Below are 19,371 nucleotides of genomic sequence, written 5' to 3' on the forward strand. Positions count from 1 at the left end.
TAAGGTCCATAAGAAGTAAAATTTGCATTATACCAAGGCAAAAGAAGAAATTATTTTTTTTAAAAAGTTTTCAGTATACAGGTCACTGGTATGGAACCAGTGACATAAGGCAGGCTTCTAGCATTTCTTCTTTTCATAATCAATGTCTCAAATGGATAAAATCTTTAGACAATTGAGCAGTCCTAGTAAAATAAATACCACCTGCTTTTCTGTAATTTTGCATCATTTTCAGAGTTGAATTTTTCAATGCAGGATGATATTTTATATCACACACACACACACACACACACACACACACACATATATATATATATATATATATATATATATATATATATATATATATATATATATATATATATATATATATATATATATATATATATATATATATATATATATATATATATATATATATATATATATATACATATATATATATATATATATATATTATTATTATTATTATTATTATTATTATATTGTTCTCTGATCAGCAGTAGACCACACAGTTTGACAGTTTATATTAGGCCATCAGACTCCCACTTGGATGGCAAGTTCAAAATAATTCAATAATTGCAAGTAATGTATAACTATTATTAAAATGTGTGGGGGGTAAACTTACATATTTATCATATCAGCTAATTTATGTAATAAAATTTCTTTTATTTCTATTATTGTTTTCTTTTCTTTTCAGACTTATTGCCAAGATTTGAACCACCTGAGCTGCTGGTTGCCTCTTGGAACCATGATAAAGAATACATTTTCAGTTTCTGGAAAGCTAGAAGATGCTTTACTTCAGGTGAGGGGAGATAACTATGAGTAACACAGTGCTTCATCAGACTGTATGGTTCATTGACACAGTAAAAGATGCACAATGATTTAAAATGTGGCTTTCTTATAATAAATTTAAGTAAGGACATATTGTAATGGGATATTTTGCAAGTAAAACCACCTATAAAAGGGGCTCAAAATGGTTTGAAATTGTGTTATAATAATTCATTGGTATGTATACATACATGTATAGGACTTAATGGCACATCATTGCAATCCTGGGCATATGGTGCCATGTATGTTTAGGCATCCTTCAATAAAAGGATAATATCCTAAAATACAAGGTCAGATTTTTTATAAACTACATTTATGAAAAGTACAAAACCTTCTTAGTTGGAGTATCATATCAGGGTAACATTCCAGGTCATAAAGATTGCCTCCATTAATTTCTCTTACAACATGCAGGATGGCTCATCAGGCCTATATTCTACATAACTGAGCCCACAGGCAAGTTGATGGGATCCATTGTTATTTTTCTAATATTCTACATACCCAAGCCCACAGGCAAGTCGATGGGATCCACTGTTATTTTTCTAATATTCTACATACCCAAGCCCACAGGCAAGTCGATAGGATCCACTGTTATTTTTCTAATATTCTACATACTCAAGCCCACAGGCAAGTCGATGGGATCCACTGTTATTTTTCTAATATTCTACATACCCAAGCCCACAGGCAAGTCGATGGGATCCACTGTTATTTTTCTAATATTCTACATACCCAAGCCCACAGGCAAGTCGATAGGATCCACTGTTTTTTTTCTAATATTCTACATACCCAAGCCCACAGGCAAGTCGATGGGATCCACTGTTATTTTTCTAATATTCTACATACTCAAGCCCACAGGCAAGTCGATGGGATCCACTGTTATTTTTCAAAAACTATTTGAGTGGCTGCATTATACTGAGGCATGTTGTAATGACCAGTGCTGTGATGTACAAATAAGTCATTAAGTGGATATTTTCATGTACTGTATTCATACACGTAATTTGTGTGCATTTTTTCACATAAATAATATTATTTCTTGTGGATGTACCAATTTTGCTGGAATAGAAAAGCAAGAAATAGTTTCTGTAGAGCCTGACTTTGTGGAAGACTGGTATAGCAATCACTTAATTTGCTGTTCACATGTGTCTCCATCCTTTTTATTTCAGTACTGCTTCATCCCACTATGTTTGGATTTGGAAGATGCAATTATCTTTATCTAGCTAAATAAATGCCATCATTACGAAAGCTCAGGTGTGGGCTTGGCATAAAGGTCATGACCAGTTTTCTTGTTCTAATTGTGTCAGTCATGCTGCCATGCACAGGACAGGACCACAGTAACAAAAAATTGATCAGGCCTACAGGACCTATCGACCATTTGACATTATAAATCAACAACAGCATATAAGCATGCTAATTGGAAGACACTCATTTACTGTTTACAATAACATCATAGCTTGCCTTATTTTGTTTATTGTCAGTACAACACCCTTTTTACAATGTGATTTGGTCTTCTTGTAACCAAATGTACTTTATGTTATAAATATAAGGAAGCAAACTTGAATCATATGCAGATTAACACTACTAAGCATCATTAAGAATTTATTGTTGAAAAAGTAACAGAAAGAAGGAAACCCCCAAAACATAACTAGCTGATCTACTCACTTTTTTGCACTTGTTAGCAAAAGGGGGATTTTCTTTATATGAGCTGTTAAAATTTATAGCGATACTATAACTACTACTCTTCTATGAAAATGTATTACCTTGGTCCTGTCACTTAGCACTTTGTATGGTAATTTATTACCTTGGTCCTGTCACTTGGTACTTTGTATGATAATTTATTACCTCGGTCCTGTCACTTGGTACTTTGTATGATAATTTATTACCTCGGTCCTGTCACTTGGTACTTTGTATGATAATTTATTACCTTGGTCCTGTCACTTGGTTCTTTCTGACTGATATTCGGTTGTGTGTGTGCTGCATAATCAATAGTGAATTTGATTAGCAAACCATTCTGTATATGTGACCAAATGTACATTCATTGTATGTATACTTTACATTAAGTGAATGAACACTTTGGATGAAGGAAAGGGAATGGGAGTAGATTTAACAATTTAAATTTTTATCTGCCAAAATCACCAAGGTTTTATCACTCTTTTTATTAAATTTCTTTCCAAGATAAAAATACCTAGTTGCACCTAGATTGTCAATAAGTTATGCAAGTTATTGAGAGTCATCTCCTTTACATAGTAAAGAAAAATACACAAAGCATGATAAACTATATGTAAATGTTTATATCTTGATTCAGTGTCATTTTTAGAAAAAATGACTTCAAATTAAGATACTTTTAATAGAAAGAAGAATAAATACAGATATATTATTGAGGGAGGAACAGAAGACAGAAGTAAGTAGAAAAATGAATACAAGGAAAAATAATAATGATAAGGAAGAAAAGGTACTGAAGAGGAGAAAGATAAATTGCAGTAATAGTCAAAATCTATTGTTTTCCCAGATACAAGTCTGAATTGCAGTCATAGTCAAAATCTATTGTTTTCCCAGATACAAGTCTGAATTGCAGTAATAGTCAAAATCTATTGTTTTCCCAGATACAAGTCTGAATTGCAGTCATAGTCAAAATCTACTGTTTTCCCAGATACAAGTCTGAATTGCAGTAATAGTCAAAATCTATTTGTTTCCCAGATACAAGTCTGAATTGCAGTAATAGTCAAAATCTATTGTTTTCCCAGATACAAGTCTGAATTGCAGTAATAGTCAGAATCTATTGTTTTCCCTGATACAAGTCTGAATTGCAGTAGTAGTCAAAATCTATTTGTTTCCCAGATACAAGTCTGAATTGCGGTAATAGGCAAAATCTATTGTTTTCCCAAATACAAGTCTGAATTGATCATGCTTTAAGACGGATTCATTATCGAATGATGAACTTTCATTACAACCATTTAAACAGTAACAGGATGAGCAAACCTTTTGGACTGAGCAAAAGTTTCAGTTTTTATTGCTGATAATTAAAGAAGAAAAAATATACATTTTCATACTTGATTTAATAAGAGCAGGATAGGACATTTGTTGCTTGGAATAAATTCGTTTTCAAACTATGGCATTTGTATTTTAGTTTGGTTACAGTTATATTGAGTTTTCTATCACCTTTGCTGTAATAATAGAGCACCTTTTATCTTTAATTTTATGATTTCTGAAAACACAGATTTTAGATGCAGGGAATTCCAACATTCAGTTATAAAAGAGTGGATAGTAACAGCAAAAATTTTCACACCTGCATGGCAAAGGTATATACAGAAATTATCTGTCTCTAAAGGAATGAATACGTTATGAGTAAGACAGAAATTCATACTAAGTATGAAAGGACCACACTGTCTAATATTTTTAGAATAGAGAAAGTTATCAAAATTTGGTCTTGACATCAAAGATTCTCAACTCATTTCAGAGTTAAAGATAATTCTGTCAATATAGACTGGTAACAACTATGGCTTCTTCTAACTAAATCTTGTATTGCATATTTGGATAAAACTGCGACATGCTTTAGATGCATACTCAGTTACTGGTTGAATGAATATAAAATATAATTTGTTTAGAGTTTCTCTTGATCATGTATATTGAATAAAACATAGAGGAGATTTTTTCAGGGTTAAGCTTAACTTCCATTCTGATGATGGAAGGCAAAGCTAATGGATAATTTGATATGAAGTTCATGCTATGTCAGTTACTGAGTTGTCAAGAAGTAGGGCTCACCATATTTCATGAACTCCCCTTTGAGATAATGGAGGGTGAATGTTTGGGACAGGCAATGATCACGCAAAGAATGATGATGAAAATTAGATGAACAGCGCCAACTACACAAATAATATAAATTTTTTAACATATAACACTGGTAAGTCATTTATGCAAGGAATAATGATAGGATGCTCACTAGATGCAGTTTGTTCTTTAGTTAGATTGGCAGTGCATGAACCATGTCATATATGGTATCTGTACCAGAATACCCCTCCCAGCACACATATCATTGTCGAGGAAATACATTGACCATATAGCAGCATGTCACTGCCTCACATGGAGGAGATGCACTGCTCATCCCATAACATGTCGCTGCATCCCATTGAGGAGGAGCTGTACCACTATGACCAACTTATCAGAGGTAGTGTGTTGCACCCACTCACTCTCTCACAGGGAGGGATCAGCACCACACCTTCCTTAGTGCTGCATCAGGAAACAATCCTGTATCTTTTGGTCATCATACTAAGGCCTCATGGTATGTGGATAGGGTTTGGACTAAGTTTCCCGATCTCCACCCTGTAACACCTCATTATGAACATTGGTTGTCCAACTAGCGGGTTCAGACTCTTATAAGGGATCATATCAGTATTCCCCCCTTTGCTATTATCCCAGTGAATCCCTATGAGATGTGGGGCCCTCCACTTCAGGGGCCCTGGTCATGTATACCTCCTTGAGCTTTAGGATCTTGCCCTATTAATGGAGGCACTGCTATGGCTTGTGTCCCACCATCACCTCTTCATCAGGTGGAAACCTTTTGGAAGGCTAGAGGCATCACTTCTTCCAGGACTGACAGATGTTCTCATCTCTCTCCAGCTCTTGCCATTCCTTCAGCCTTTACTCACCAGATTTGGTGCAGAGTGTTCCTATACCCTCTTTACCTCCTAGGGACTTAGTGATTCCTATACACTCTCCTTGATGATGCTATCTAGATGTGGTTGACTCTAATGAGTTCAACCTGGAGGAAGTACAAGTGACACCTGCTCTTATGCCTGCTCCTTCATTTCTGTTAGATGTGAAGAGGAGGTATGGTCTTTTGACAAGGTGATAAATGAAGTCTATCACCTTTTACCCCCTGACATGTGCCCAAAACCTGCTGCACAGTCCAAAAAGATCCTTTTCAATCTGGGAAAGATCTCAGGGGTTCACTGTCATCTTGACCTCCTCTTCCTTCATCATTCTTCTATGATTGAGGAAATTACTGAGAGGTTTTGACAGGTCAAAATATTAATCGACAATGTCATGGGTGGGCCATTCCCTCCTCATCATTGCAACCCTTGGTCTCTCCTGCCAGCTATTGGGTACATTCCTCAAAGTGGCCAAGAAAACCTACCCAACTTGATGCTGGTATGGCCCAGGTGTGTATTTCAAGTGGAGCCTGGGCATGCCTTTTCATTAAAGACATTGGCTTTGTCAGCGAACCTTCTTCACATCCACTGTAATATTGCTTAGGACTCTTCAAAGGAATTTCTTGATCACAGTAAAGACATCCTCAGGGCTACTCCACTTGAAGTCAAGAGTCTGTTTGGAGACCTCATTCCCTCTGTATTTCCTCTGTAGCATATCAAGGCTTGTTGGATCATCAACATAGATCCTTCACATCAACTCCTGGTCAAGTGCAATTGGCCAGGAAGTGTGTCGATGTGAATTGCCCTCAACAGCCATCTGCTAAGCTCTTCAAGTGGACACAGCCTCAGTCCAATATACAACCCCAAATAGAGCCTCCTCCTCATCTGTCTGGCTCCCAGAAACCAAAAAACACATGTGCCCAATGAACCTGGAAAGGAAGGAGGCAGTTTCCATAGCCCCATTCTTTTCCCAAAGGAGTGGGTGGGAGACTGCTCTATGGACTTAAACCCTCTCCTCCTGCACAGCCATCTCCCAGGCATTCCTGTTGGTACTCCTTTTTACCAAGGCCTGGTTGAGCATCATGGACAATGGTTGGGTCCTTTCTATAGTGAACAAAGGGTACTGACTCCAGTTTCAGGAACTACCTCCTCTATCCAGGACCCACATCTTTCTTCACCAATCGAATCTGGTGAAACTGAGGTAGGAAGTGCCCATCCTTTTACAGAGAATGGCTGCCAAGAGGGTCATAAATGATCAGTCACCTGCCTTCTATTCCTGTACCTTCCTAGTCACCAAGAGAAGTGGAAAGTTTTGCATTGTAATCAACCTCTCCCCTTTAAACCAGTTTCTTCTTGAAGAACCTTTCAAGATGAAGACCACCTCCTCAATCTGGAATGTGCTTTGACCATCTGATTGTGCAGTCTCCATTGACCTTCAGGATGCCTATCTACACATCCCCATATTTCCTCCTCACCACAGATATCTTCAGTTCTGCTAAGAGCAGGAAGTTTCTTAATTCCGGGTCCTACCATTCAGAATTTCTTCTGCACCCCAAGTTTTTACCTGAGAATAGTGGTGGGATACCTCCAGTTACTGGGAATACCAGTTCTCCAGCATTTTGATGACTGGTTGATCCACAATGTTCAAATCCAGTTCCTTCATCAGGATCTGTACCGCTGTTGGTCTGTGGTAACTCAGTTGTGCCTTTTGCCCAACCTTGAGAAATCGGAACTCACTCCATTGCAAGACTTGTTTATGTGAGGATGAATTTTCTCACAAACCAGAACTTAGAGTTCCATTGGATTGGATTGATCACATCCTGACCCTATTAGAGATGCTGTGAGCAGTGACTTCTATGTCTGCTTGTCTGCTTGACTACCTGTCCCTTCTGGGAACTTGAATGCCACTGCCAATTTGGTTCTATTAAGAGTCTCCAAATATGACCTCTATAGTTCCTCCTTCTCACAAGGTGGGAAACCTCACAAAGATTCTCTATTAACAGTGATCTTTCTAGGACCAGCATTTCATCACCATGGGGCACTCATTTAGAACCAGAGGGTATAATTCTACAGGGTAATTGGACCCCATCTGAATCATTCATCCACATAAACAACCTAGAAATGAAGGCTTTATACCCACTGTTGCAAGGATACATAGAAAGAGTTAGGGGTCGATGTGTCATGGTCTCCTCGGACAACATGTCCATCACAGTTTGTCTCCGATAATCAACAAGGTACATATGCCCCTTCTCTTTGTCTTGAAGTCTGGAACCTCATGCACTGGGCGAATTCAGAGAACATAACACTCAGACTTTTGGCATATTCCAGGCAATGAGAACGTTTTAGCAGACAGTATCTCCAGAACTGGCAGAGCCATCCTGACAGAATGGACTCTTCACCACTCTATTACAGAGTCCCTGTTCTTGCTGTGGTGAAGGCCCCTAGAGGACCTATTTGCAACCAGGCTCAACAACAGACTACCATTTTCTATTTCTCCTGTCCCAGATCAGGGAGCTTGGTCAATGGATGCATTTAGTATCCAGCTGGATCAACTGTTCTCTTATGCCTTCCCACCCTTCCAACTGATTCCTCAAGTTCTGCAAGAAGTCGGAACTTCCACTTCTCAGATCATTCTCACAGCCCCTCTGTGCCCTCAGTGCTTATGGTTCATTGATCTTCTAGACCTGATGATCACTCAACCCAGGTCTCTTCCTCTCAGGAGGGATCTTCTGTCACAATAATGTGGATCCCTCCTCCACAACAACCTGTAAATTCTCCACCTTCACATTTGGCTTATCTGATGCAATCTCTGCCAGAACAACTTTTTGGGCTGAGTTGCCATTTGCATCATTCAGGCCAGGATAAATTCTACATCTAAGGTCTATGATGCCAGGTGGAGAATCTTCTGTGATTGGTGCAGTAGGAACTGTGTTGATCCTACCTGCCCCTCTATAACCCCTGTGACTAATTTCCTTTTCTTTCTCTATTAGAAAAAAAAATGCTTTGTATCCACTATCATAAGGTCTATGGAGTTGCCATTTCTAACACACTTAAATTCTCTCAAGGCATGGTAATTGGTTCAGGTTCACACCGTGCTGATCTGATTAAGTATTTTGAGCTGTAAAGATGGAATCTTTCTTGTGTTTAATGGTCATTAACCCAAACCCCCAATGAATGATTAAGTGAGGGTTCTTTTCAGGACCTTACACTCAAAACTGTTTCTACTTGACCTTACCTCAGTGCAACGAAGAAGTTAGATTCATGCCTTATCTATTTACACTGGCTGTTTTCATTTTCATGGGAATTATGATTCAGTTTCCCACCTTTTTCAACTAGGACTTTTAGCCAAAAATCAATTACCTTCCATAACTCCATTATTAATAGAAATCTCGAGTGTCAGTCAGATTTGTGCAGATACAGATAGACTTTTATGTCCCATGATGGCGTTCTGTTTCTGTCTTAAGGCATCCAAAGAAAAATAAAGAGCAGAAAGTATCTCTTCCTTCCTCTCAAGGGTTCCATAGACATTTCAGCCACCATTATTTCACAATGGATTGTCACCACAATCAAAAGAGCATACCAGTCTCTTACTGACTGAGACCTATCCTTTATGAAACTTAGAACCCATGAGGTTTGTGACATTACTACCTCCTGGGCCTACCTTAATCACTCCTCGTTGGAGGACATCATGAAGGCAGCATTTTGGCATTTCCATTCTACATTTTCCTACTTTTACCTCTGCTAATTATCCCAACCAAGTGCAGGCTTCATTTCTCTGGGTCCCATCATTATGGCATAACATGTGGCCCTGAGAAATACCAGCCTTCCATAGCATGGACCTCTCCACCAATGGTGAGTATTTTCCATTGTCTCTGGGTTTTTTCTTCAGTTTAACGGAGCATCAGCCAACCCTTCTTACTGAGAAATTCAGCTAAACAATAGCCATGGGTAAGCTTTTGCTGCTATTAAAATGTAGTTTTTTGTGGGGTAAAACTAATTTTAATTATGCAATACTTATCTATGGCTGTTGTCCAATGCCCTCCTCCCATCCCCCTCTGATGACCTGATGTAGAAGTGGTCTGTGAAAAAGGTGAGTTAGCTGTCCTCTTTTTGCACAAAACATACCAGAAACAAGCAAGCTGCACAAGGGATTGTGTCATACTGTCAATTCTTCACTCGAAGAGAGGATGTATACATCAAATGGATGGTATGGGTTTTTTTAGCATCAAAAAGGAAGCTAAACAATAGCCATGGGTAAGTATTGCAGAATTAAAATTAGTTTACCCCAAGAAAACAAAAAGTGCACTTCACTATGCACTTCACTATGCATGGGCCAAAACTGCAGAGAATACCTGGTGATGGTTTCACAACATTTTGCAAATTTCTTCTGAAATTCAGATTTTGGCATTATCATTCTTGCAGTACTTATGATAAAAATGAAATTTATATCACAATTTATAATAGTGCAAAAAGAAAAAAAATTAGTTTTAAAATGTAGACCTGGGATTATTTCAGTTCTTATAGACAATTTAAATGTTTAGTAAAATGGGGGCCTGATCTTTTAAAAAATCTACCTCAGCATAAACATTGTGACCATACTCATTTGGGGGAGATAAAGTGAATATAAATAAGATTCATACATTATATTTGAAGTTCATTCATTATATTTGAAGTTCATACATTATATTTTTGAAGTTCATACATTATATTTGAAGTTCATATATAATATTTGAATTTCATACATTCTGAAGATATACTCAGGATACGAGCTCCCATGATTTGACTTCAGGTTAAAAATCAGATTGAAGTACACCAGTCCTAAAATCTGACCATATTCCAAAGTTGGCATCATGGTCCTTAAAATGTTAATGCCTATAATATTTGTTTACTTGATCGTATTTGCTTTTAAAACAAAAGCTATGACTTCCATTCATTTTATCATACTTGAAGAATATTATTGCTATTATAAGTACATCTGTAGATACTTTTGCCTGTCAGTCTGTCTGTCCATGGCCCTGGGTGGCTGAGTGGTGTAAGGAGCTGACCTTTACAGATCACTCACATCTCCATGTCCATATGGGTTCGAATCTTGGTTTGGCCAATATGAGTATGTAAGAAAGTTTGCCAGTAGCTTCCCGTGGGTTTATGGTTCTTTCCAAGTTCTTACTCCACCAAATATACTGGCTGCCATGTATACACTATTATGTACTGACAAATGGTGTTAAGTGCACAAAACCAATCTGTGTCCATCCCTCTGGTCAAATTTCACATGTGGGTCAGCTTCTCATGCACTTTGTCTGGGACATTGATGTTTTATTAAAAATTTGAAGGTTCACAGCAAATCAATCTCTGTATAAGAAATTCTGTTTTAGTAACAAGGATAAGCACATTTTAGTGTGATCCATTTGATTGGGACAAAAAAAGAAGCTTGTCCTGCTGATTTCATTATGTATTACTATTACTGGAGATACTGTACATGTACTTGTGATTGTTGTTTAAGTTTTACAGTTACAATTTCTGTTGATCGTAAGGAAAAAGGAGGACTCTTGCAAATATTTCAAAACTACTAAAGATCTTGAAAGTTACTACCTTTTAATGTTTGGATACTTTCAGTACTATCAATAATGATTGGCTTGTAATACACATTTGTTTGCAACAAAAAAAGAAGCTTGTCCTGTCGATTTTTTACTTTTCTGTAATTTTGAGGTACATAGAATTTACAGTTACTTATTTTGAGTTTTATTTATATGAAATATTCAGTTACTTAACTTTTACTGATTCAGAATAAGCTTTACAAAATTTACAAAAATATTCCTTTTTAAAATTTCAAATAACATTTGCAGATCAGCAGATCAAACCCTATTCTATATACATATATATATATACATGTATATATATATATATATATATATATATATATATATATATATATATATATATATATATATATATGTCAATCAAATTATGTATTACTATTATTGGAGATACTGTACTTGTGACTGTTGTTTTAGTTTTACAGTTACAATTTCTGTTGATCATAAAGAAAAAGGAGGACTCTAGCAAATATTTCAAAACTACTAAAGGTCTTGAAAGATACTACTGGTACCTTTTAACGTTTGGATACTTTCAGTACTATCAATAATGATTGGCTTGTAATACACATTTGTTGTAGTGTCTACAGCTCATATCAGGTAAGGTGTCATAGTTATGGGTTTTGGGTCTACTCTTTCTTTCAGTTAGTAACATAATTTAGTTAATTAAGGTACAAAGCATTCAGCTGGGGAATGCCAGGGTTTCTGCACATTCAAGTGACATCACTGATCGTTACTGCCAAGAGAAGCAGATGCATCCACCAGGTGTTAGCACTTTGTGTGTTAGAGTGGCTCAGAACTGTGATGTGCAGATGTTAGCAGGTGTTCTTTTGAGCACTAGTGGCAGTAGAGATGTAACTTAATATGTTGAAAATACTCATGTTAACTGATGGAATCTACTTGCAATAGTAACTGATTTATCAGCGAGAGATTATTTTACATGCTAGCTGTAAATCAGATTCAGAAATCTGCTTTCTCCCAACTATTTTCACACTGATAAAGTCTGACTTGTGCCAAACAAGATTCCTAAAAAGTTTTGCCAGCTTGACCAATTATTTCACTTCAGGATATGCATGGATTTGCACAGCCCAGTAATATTAAGCAGATGTATTTTGCTTCTTGATGCACATGGTCTGGTAAGTTAATCCTAGGTGCAGTCGTAATTGGGTTTTAAAAAATTATTCCTGCTGATGAGTGTCTTCCATTAACTGGATCACACTTATGCATGTAGCATTGATGTAACAGTCAATGTCTCATGCAAAGTTATCCAAACGATGTTATGGGCATGCAACACTAAACAAGACCGTACATGCATCCTGCAATGCTAAGTGTACTAATGGCATGTAACTTGTATTGCACCTGTTATGAATGCTAATTAGTTATACTCTCCTAGTTTCTTTGTTCCTTTCCAGGGAGATCATGTGCTGATGAAGATGATGGATACCATGAGACTTAGGATTGGGGATGACTGCAAGACTTCTGACATCGTGACAGAGAAAGGACAACGTCTTGCCATAGAGGTACACTCCATCAGCAAAGATTTTAAAATTGTGTTAAAATTCTAACCTGCTTGCTGTATGGTTTTAGCTCCTGGCCATAATAATTGTATGTGTGACCTCCCCAGGTTTACCTTGCATATGGTCGCTGTATGGTTTTAGCTCCTGTCCATAGTAATTGTATGTGTGACCTCCTCAGTTTTACCTTACATATGTTCGCTGTATGGTTTTAGCTCCTGTCCATAGTAATTGTATGTGTGACCTCCTCAGTTTTACCTTGTATATGGTTGCTGTATGGTTTTAGCTCCTGTCCATAGTAATTGTATATGTGACCTTCTCAGTTTTACCTTGAATATGGTTGCTGTATGGTTTTAGCTTCTGTCCATAGTAATTGTATGTGTGACCTCCTCAGTTTTACATTGCATATGGTTGCTGTATGGTTTTAGCTCCTGTCCATAGTAATTGTATGTGTGACCTCCTCAGTTTTACCTTGAATATGGTTGCTGTATGGTTTTAGCTCCTGTCCATAGTAATTGTATGTGTGACCTCCTCAGTTTTACATTGCATATGGTTGCTGTATGGTTTTAGCTCCTGTCCATAGTAATTGTATGTGTGACCTCCTCAGTTTTACCTTGAATATGGTTGCTGTATGGTTTTAGCCTCTGTCCATAGTAATTGTATGTGTGACCTCCTCAGTTTTACCTTGAATATGGTCGCTGTGTTGTTTTGGCTCCTGTCCATAGTAATTGTATGTGTGACCTCCCCAGCTACCAAGTGCAGAGTATCAATTCAAAAGTGTTCTCCATGGTATAGCAGTGTTAGGGACCAGCTTCGCACTGCTAAAAGAGACTGTCGTAAAGCTGAGAGGCTCTGGCTTTCCACCAGATTCACTATTCATATGCAAATCTATGAAGTCGCTAAGAAGAATGTCACAAATATAGTCCATGCAGCGAAATCAGCCCACTACACTACTAAGATCATGGAAAGTTCCAGCTGCAAAGAGCTCTTCGAGATTACTAACAAGCTAATGTCAAGGAACAAATCAACACCACTTCCAACTACCTTCTCTCCAGTCGACCTTCCGGATATGTCTGCAAATTTCTTCTGTGAAAAAGTACAAAGCATTAGAGATAAGCTTGACACCACAATTTCAATTGACTCATCGTCACCATACAGTTGGGATACAGAATTTGAGCGGCAACCATTAGCAGCATTTGAACCTGTCTCTATGGATTTCGTACGTACAATCGTGATAAAGAGTGCACCAAAGTCATGTGAACTTGATTCGATTCCAACATCACTGCTGCTTGAGTGCTTAGAACCAGTATTGCCTTCACTAACTGATGTTATTAATACCTCTCTCTCATCTGGGGAATTCCCATCATTTTTCAAAACTGCCATTGTAAAGCCTCTGCTGAAGAACCAACACTAGACCATAACAATTTAAAGAACTACCGCCCAGTTTCTAATCTCCCATTCATTTAAAAAATCTTAGAAAAGTTGTTCTATCCCAGCTTGTATCTCATCTAAATTCAAATAGTCTTTTTAGCAATGTACAATCTGCATATCGCCCTTGCCAAGTACTGAAACAACTCTTATAAAAGTAGTTAATGACATTCTCTCTGCGTTGGATAGCGGAAAGATTACAGTCCTCACCCTCCTTGATTTGTCTGCAGCATTTGACACAATAGACCATGATATATTACTTCACCATCTCCAGCATGTATTTGGCATTCATGATACAGCCTTACTGTGGTTCAAGTCCTACTTGGTCAACAGGACACAAATTGTATCTGCAAATGGAATACACTCCAGCCCAGCTGTTGATCTATGTTGTGGTGTTCCACAGGGGTCTGTTTTTGGACCTGTTCTCTTCATTCTGTACACTCAGTCACTCTCAAGTGTCATAGATCATCATCCAGTGTCTCACCAATTGTACACTGATGACACCCAAATATACAAATCTAGCAGTACCCAACTGAAGTTGATGCTACCATCCAAGGTGTAGAGAGGTGCATTTCTGATGTGAAATCATGGATGACTTGTAACAAGCTGCAGATGAATGATGATAAAACTGAGGCCATTCTGATGACATCACAAAGATTTTCTCATTCACATCCTTTACCTCAAACAATAAATATCAGCAACGCCAACATTAAATTCACACAATCAGTACGAAACCTAGGTGTTACTCTGGACAGTACTCTCACATTGCACCAACATGTCATGAACATATGCAAGGCTGCATATCTTGAGCTGAGACACATGAGCTCAATTCACAAATATCTTTCAGTTGATGCCACTAAAACACTTGTGTGTTCATTAGTATTTTCAAGACTGGACTATTGTAACTCAATTCTGTCTGGTTCATCTCAATATCTACTCCAGAAACTTCAAAAAGTTCAAAACACAGCTGTTCGGATCATACTTAGAGTACCACGATCAGAGCACACCTCCCTGCTGCTCTGTACCCTACACTGGCTATCCATTCGATCCAGAATCAAACAAAAATTTGTTCTCTGTGCTACATTTCACTGTCAGACTCCAGTCCAACATACCTATCTGACCTCACCCATGTGTACACACCAGCAAGATACTTACGCTCCTCTTCTGACAAATGTGTACTCATTATTCCCACTATGAAAACAAAGTCATATGGACAGCGCTCTTTTGCATACCAGGGCCCAGCAATCTGGAATGAATTGCCCACTGAACTTAGACACAAAGACACAGTGATCACATTCAAGAGGGCTCTCAAAACTCACTTATTTCGACTGCAAGAACAAACTTAAAGACCTAATAATGTTTCCTACCTGAAATATTCTCAGCATTTTTTTTATTTTTTAATGTTTTTATAATTTTGTGTTGTTTGTTTTTGTAATAATATGATTATGTTTCTTATCTTATAGGTGTTGTCTAATGTTGTAAAGCGCTTAGAGCTTCTAAAGATTAGGCACTATACAAAGTCCTCATTATTATTATTATTATTATTATTTTACCTTGCATAAGGTTGCTGTATGGTTTTAGCTCCTGTCCATAGTAATTGTATGTGTGACTTCCCCAGCTTTACCTTGAATATGGTCGCTGTACGGTTTTAGCTCCTGCCCATAGTAATTGTACATGTGATCTCCCCAGTTTTACCTTGCATATGGTCGCTGAATACAGACACTTTTACAGGTATCATGCAGTCCACACGCTTTTCACCTGGTGAGAACTATTACACCACTCTCATGGTCCTATTGCTTACATGAGTTTGTATTCCACAGTCAACTCAAGATAATGCATTTTTATCACAGTCAACATCAGATAATATATTTTTAGGTCTTGATTATATTGAAAATCCAAACTTATTTAATGCACAAATAATGCAAGGGAATAATTTTAAGTCAGTTTGTGACATCGGGGTCCATAACTGCTGATCATGTTATACCAAACAGTTATCTAGTGATAAAGAAAAAAAATTATATGACTGAGTGTACTTGTGTTGAGTTAGTGGCATTAAACAACATGCTGTTCAAATGTATAGCAATATTGTTAGTTTATGTAAATTAGGTATGTCTTTTTTCACTGCATGGTATTTATACATTTCATTTTGTTCAGTATTAATATTTTAAAACGGAAAAAAGATATGATACCAACTTTCAGGTTGATTTTAATTTGGGTACATATTTAAATCTCATTTCATGGAATATTCCTTTGTGAGCAGTTACTATCACTATCACTATCAACAGATGTTAGTGACTAAGTTAATATTGTCAAACTCTCAAAACAAGTATATGAGGTCACAAGAAACATGGAGCACCAATCAAGAATAGGCATGAAGTTAGGATGGTCATTGTGTGTCTTGAGCATGTATATTGTTCCAGTTAGCTTAACTGGCTTTCACCTCTTCAAAAGATAATTGAAAATCTGGGGAGAAACATTTATGTTGCAATGCAAATAAAAGAAATCCTGTCATTAATCAGAATTAAATATTTGATGAACTAGTTAATGTATCTCTATGTCTTTTGATGTATGGAATCTGTATATTAAATAATATCTACTTTAATAGTATTAATGTATTATAATATTGTTATCTATATTTAATTTGTATTATTTGTTGGTTTTTCTTAATGATTATATGTTGTATACATTTGTATTTAGTAATTGACCTTAGTCCAAAATCAAGTTCATTGTGTACCTGACCAGGGATTTTTATTTTGTAAACAACAGAATACATAACTCAATTTTTCTCTGTGAGTGTGGATTAAATATTCAGATCATTATTAATTTAAATATGTTTACCTGGTTTGGAGTTGAAAGATAGTCTTTATTCTGACCTCAGAATGTTCTAGAATGGAAAATTCCATTAAGTGAAAGAGTATTTTCAGAAAATGGTAATTGCAACCTAGGTAAAGTAGAGGATTATATAATCTAAAAATTAATCATTCTTGCCTTAACATCTTGAAGCAGAATCAGTCTTATTGTTGTGTTCAGTTTTTCATTTGCATCGAATTATTTATTCAGATTATTATTAACTGGAAATACAAAGTGCCCATCAATATTATTTTTGTACAGAAACATTAATTTGGAATTATAGTGAACTCATAAAAGAAAATTTTTTGACTATATTATTGTGATACATCAAAAGCCTTATTACATTATCACACTCCAGGCCATTGGCACATTACCACATTCAAGTCTACAGGCACATTGATACATTCCTAATTGGAACTTATTTGGAATACCACTGGAATTCTATTGGAACTTAATACATTTGGACTTGTGATAGAGCATTTATGACTATTTGGGATTTAAATTCACAATACTGCAAGTTCTTTTGAAATTTTCACTTTGTATTCTAGGGAAATAAATTTTTTTTTGTATTTTACAAAATATTGTTGATTGCTCTTTTCTATTACTTTATTTAAGACCACTGAGTTGTAACACTCTGCTGTTGTATATTTTGTGTATTTGTGCTTATTCATGTATAGCAATATTGTGGTTTAAAATGTGCCAGTTGTTGATATAATTCCATTAATATTTATGGCTATCAATTTTGGTGTTTTTTTGAAAACTCATAGCTTTCCTTAGTACTTTTATTTGTGGAATGAGTTATGGATTTTACTGTTTCTACAAAGGATAATTGTTAGTACATTAATTTGTGGATTGGATAGGTGGTTCTATTCTTTCTACAGAAGTATCATTGTTGATACATTAATTTGTGGATTGGGTAAAAGGTCTATGGATTCCAGGGAAAAGGGTTCTATTGTTTCCTTGGAAGGATCATTGATGGTACATTAATTTGTGGATGTGGTAAGAGGTTCTATTGTTTCCATGGAAGGATCATTATTGGTACATTAATCTGTGGATTGGGTAAGAGGTTCTATTGTTTCCACAGAAGGGTCATTGTTGATACATTAATTTGTGGATTGGGTTAGAGGTTGGTGGATTCCAGGGAAAAGGGTTCTATTGTTTCCATGGAAGGATCATTGTTGGTACATTAATTTGTGGATTGGGTAAGAGGTTCTATTGTTTCCATGGAAGGATCATTGTTGGTACATTAATTTGTGGATTGGGTAAGAGGTTCTATTGTTTCCATGGAAGGATCATTGTTGGTACATTAATTTGTGGATTTGGTAAGAGGTTCTATTGTTTCCATGGAAGGATCATTGTTGGTACATTAATTTGTGGATTTGGTAAGAGGTTCTATTGTTTCCATGGAAGGATAATTGTTGGTACATTAATTTGTGGATTGGGTAAGAGGTTCTATTGTTTCCATGGAAGGATCATTGTTGGTACATTAATTTGTGGATTTGGTAAGAGGTTCTATTGTTTCCATGAAGGATCATTGTTGGTACATTAATTTGTGGAATGGGCAAGAGGTTCTATTGTTTCTATGGAAGGATCATTGTTGGTACATTAATTTGTGGAATGGGTAATAGGTTCTATAGTTTCCATGGAAGGATCATTGTTGATACATTCATTTGAGGATTGGGTAAGAGGTCTATGGATTCCAGGGAAAAGAGGTTCTATTGTTTCCATGGAAGGATCATTGTTGGTACATTAATTTGTGTATTGGGTAAGAAGTTCTATTGTTTCCATGGAAGGATTTTTCTTGGGTCTTTAAATTCATGGTATTAAACAATTGTAAAATGCTTGAAACTTGATTCCTCCATGAAAATTAGTGAATTCAAAGAAGTTACAAAGTCCTTTAAAGAACAATATTAGATTTAATCAGTGTTCCAGCAAACTAACTATAAATGTCTAGGCCTGTCTGAAGTACAGTTTGTGCTAGTCCCATGTAAAATTTTCCAGGCGGACTTAAGGCGGATTTCTAAACCATAATCATATTAAGGGAGCTTTAGGTGAATTTCAAACGGATATCAGGCAGATTCAGGGTGGAATTTTAGGCAAAATGTGCATATTAGTTGTTCTAAGATTCTGCTTCAATAAAAAGAATCCATCTAAGATTTCTGCCTTTAAAAATCTGCCTGAAATCCTGTGCAACATTTTCCGGGTGAACTTAAAGTGGATTTCAGATGGGATTTTTAAGCGTTTTATGCTTAAACCATAAACTTAAAGAAGCTTAGACAAATTTCAAGCAGACTTTAGGTGGATTTCTGGTGGAATTTTAGTTTAAATATGCAGATTAGTTGTCCTAAGAGTCCACTTCAACAACAAAAAAATCCATCTAAGATTTCTGCCTGTAACAAAAATCTGCCTGAAAAAATCCCACCTGAGATTTTCACCTGCAATTAAAATCTGCCTAAGGTTTCCATCTAAGAAAAAGCTGCCTCAGATTTCTATTAAACAGCCTAATAATGCTTAGAA

The 19,371-nt window shown here is 36.5% G+C and overlaps 1 protein-coding gene across 1 annotated transcript in view; it reads left to right on the forward strand.

Annotated features, from left to right (window-relative positions):
• The window catches only part of LOC149806893 (uncharacterized), a 248,378-nt gene that overhangs the window by 58,721 nt on the left and 170,286 nt on the right, over window positions 1-19,371 (forward strand). Inside the window, exons 10-11 of the mRNA XM_089959232.1 lie at window positions 698-802; window positions 12,475-12,582. Of these exons, the coding sequence (XP_089815358.1) occupies window positions 698-802; window positions 12,475-12,582 (213 nt within the window). The remainder of the gene's footprint in view (window positions 1-697; window positions 803-12,474; window positions 12,583-19,371) is intronic.

The sequence above is a fragment of the Sinohyriopsis cumingii genome, chromosome 1, assembly GCF_028554795.1.
Source record: "Sinohyriopsis cumingii isolate HCF-2022 chromosome 1, ASM2855479v2, whole genome shotgun sequence".
NCBI classification, from domain to species: domain Eukaryota; kingdom Metazoa; phylum Mollusca; class Bivalvia; order Unionida; family Unionidae; genus Sinohyriopsis; species Sinohyriopsis cumingii.